General features: G+C 56.9%; 1 protein-coding gene across 1 annotated transcript; it reads right to left on the bottom strand.

The window, feature by feature from the left end:
• Positions 1-5: 5 nt before the first annotated feature.
• Positions 6-805, bottom strand: LOC103623055 (membrane primary amine oxidase-like; the record flags this gene model as incomplete). Its single annotated transcript, XM_008642093.2, has 2 exons — positions 205-805; positions 6-30 (listed from the first exon to the last, which is right to left on the bottom strand). Coding segments are annotated over exons 1-2 (282 nt in total), but the record flags the coding sequence as incomplete, so codon positions are not given.
• Positions 806-821: the final 16 nt, after the last annotated feature.

The raw sequence follows: 821 nt of genomic DNA, 5'->3' as shown, positions 1-821 counted from the left end.
TCCTTCCTCCGGGTGACAGCCAGCTGGTACCTGAGGACAAGAAAAGAGATGGGAGCAGCCCCTGAGGCAGGGCAGAGTTAATGGAGCAACCCCAGAAGAATGTTTCCCTGTGCCTCCCATCAAGGGACATCCAGCAATGCCTTCCCAGCTGGCAGGGCTGAGAGGGTCTCTGAGAACCTGCCATCCCAGCCAGAACAGCCTGACCTTGCCCAGCTGATGGCCCTCTCCATGGAACTGGCTTCGGGGATGTGGTCCCCTGCAAAACTGGTGATCTGGATCCTGTAGCCACGCTGGTGGCCCCACTTGTTTTTGCTGTTGGCTGCGAAGTAGATGTATCTGGGCATCTTTGACTGGAGTCGGAAGGCAGCCTGGTCTTCCGTGTCCAGGACTTTCTTGGTGAGTCGTGGCCGCTCTATCTGCTGCTCTGGGCTCCAGGGAGCCCGTGTCATCTCAAATGCCATGTCATGGGCCACGAGGGAGTTTTTCACCCCTGCGAAGCCAAAACAAAGTCACTGAGGTGAGTCCCCACAGTCCCCTGTTCCCCAAGGACATCAGAGTGCCTGCTCTCCCTGTTCTCCCTCCCTGCACCCTGTGCTCTGAGCAACGACCCTGTCCAAGAGCAGTTGCTGCTCTGCAGCTCCACATGCCATGCCACGACAACAGCACTTGTGTCTTAATCCATGGCTGGACACTTGTCTGAGCCAGGCAACACCACTCTGTGGCAGACTCTGTGAGAGACAAGAGGGGACAAGGGATGAGCCTCACCCCAGGGCAGAGGAACAGGTTTGCTTCCCCTACAAGCGTAATCTAGTTAACTAGAG

Source organism: Corvus brachyrhynchos, unplaced genomic scaffold (assembly GCF_000691975.1).
Source record: "Corvus brachyrhynchos isolate BGI_N302 unplaced genomic scaffold, ASM69197v1 C11710573, whole genome shotgun sequence".
Lineage (NCBI taxonomy): Eukaryota > Metazoa > Chordata > Aves > Passeriformes > Corvidae > Corvus > Corvus brachyrhynchos.
This window is presented reverse-complemented; position numbering and strand designations above follow the sequence as displayed.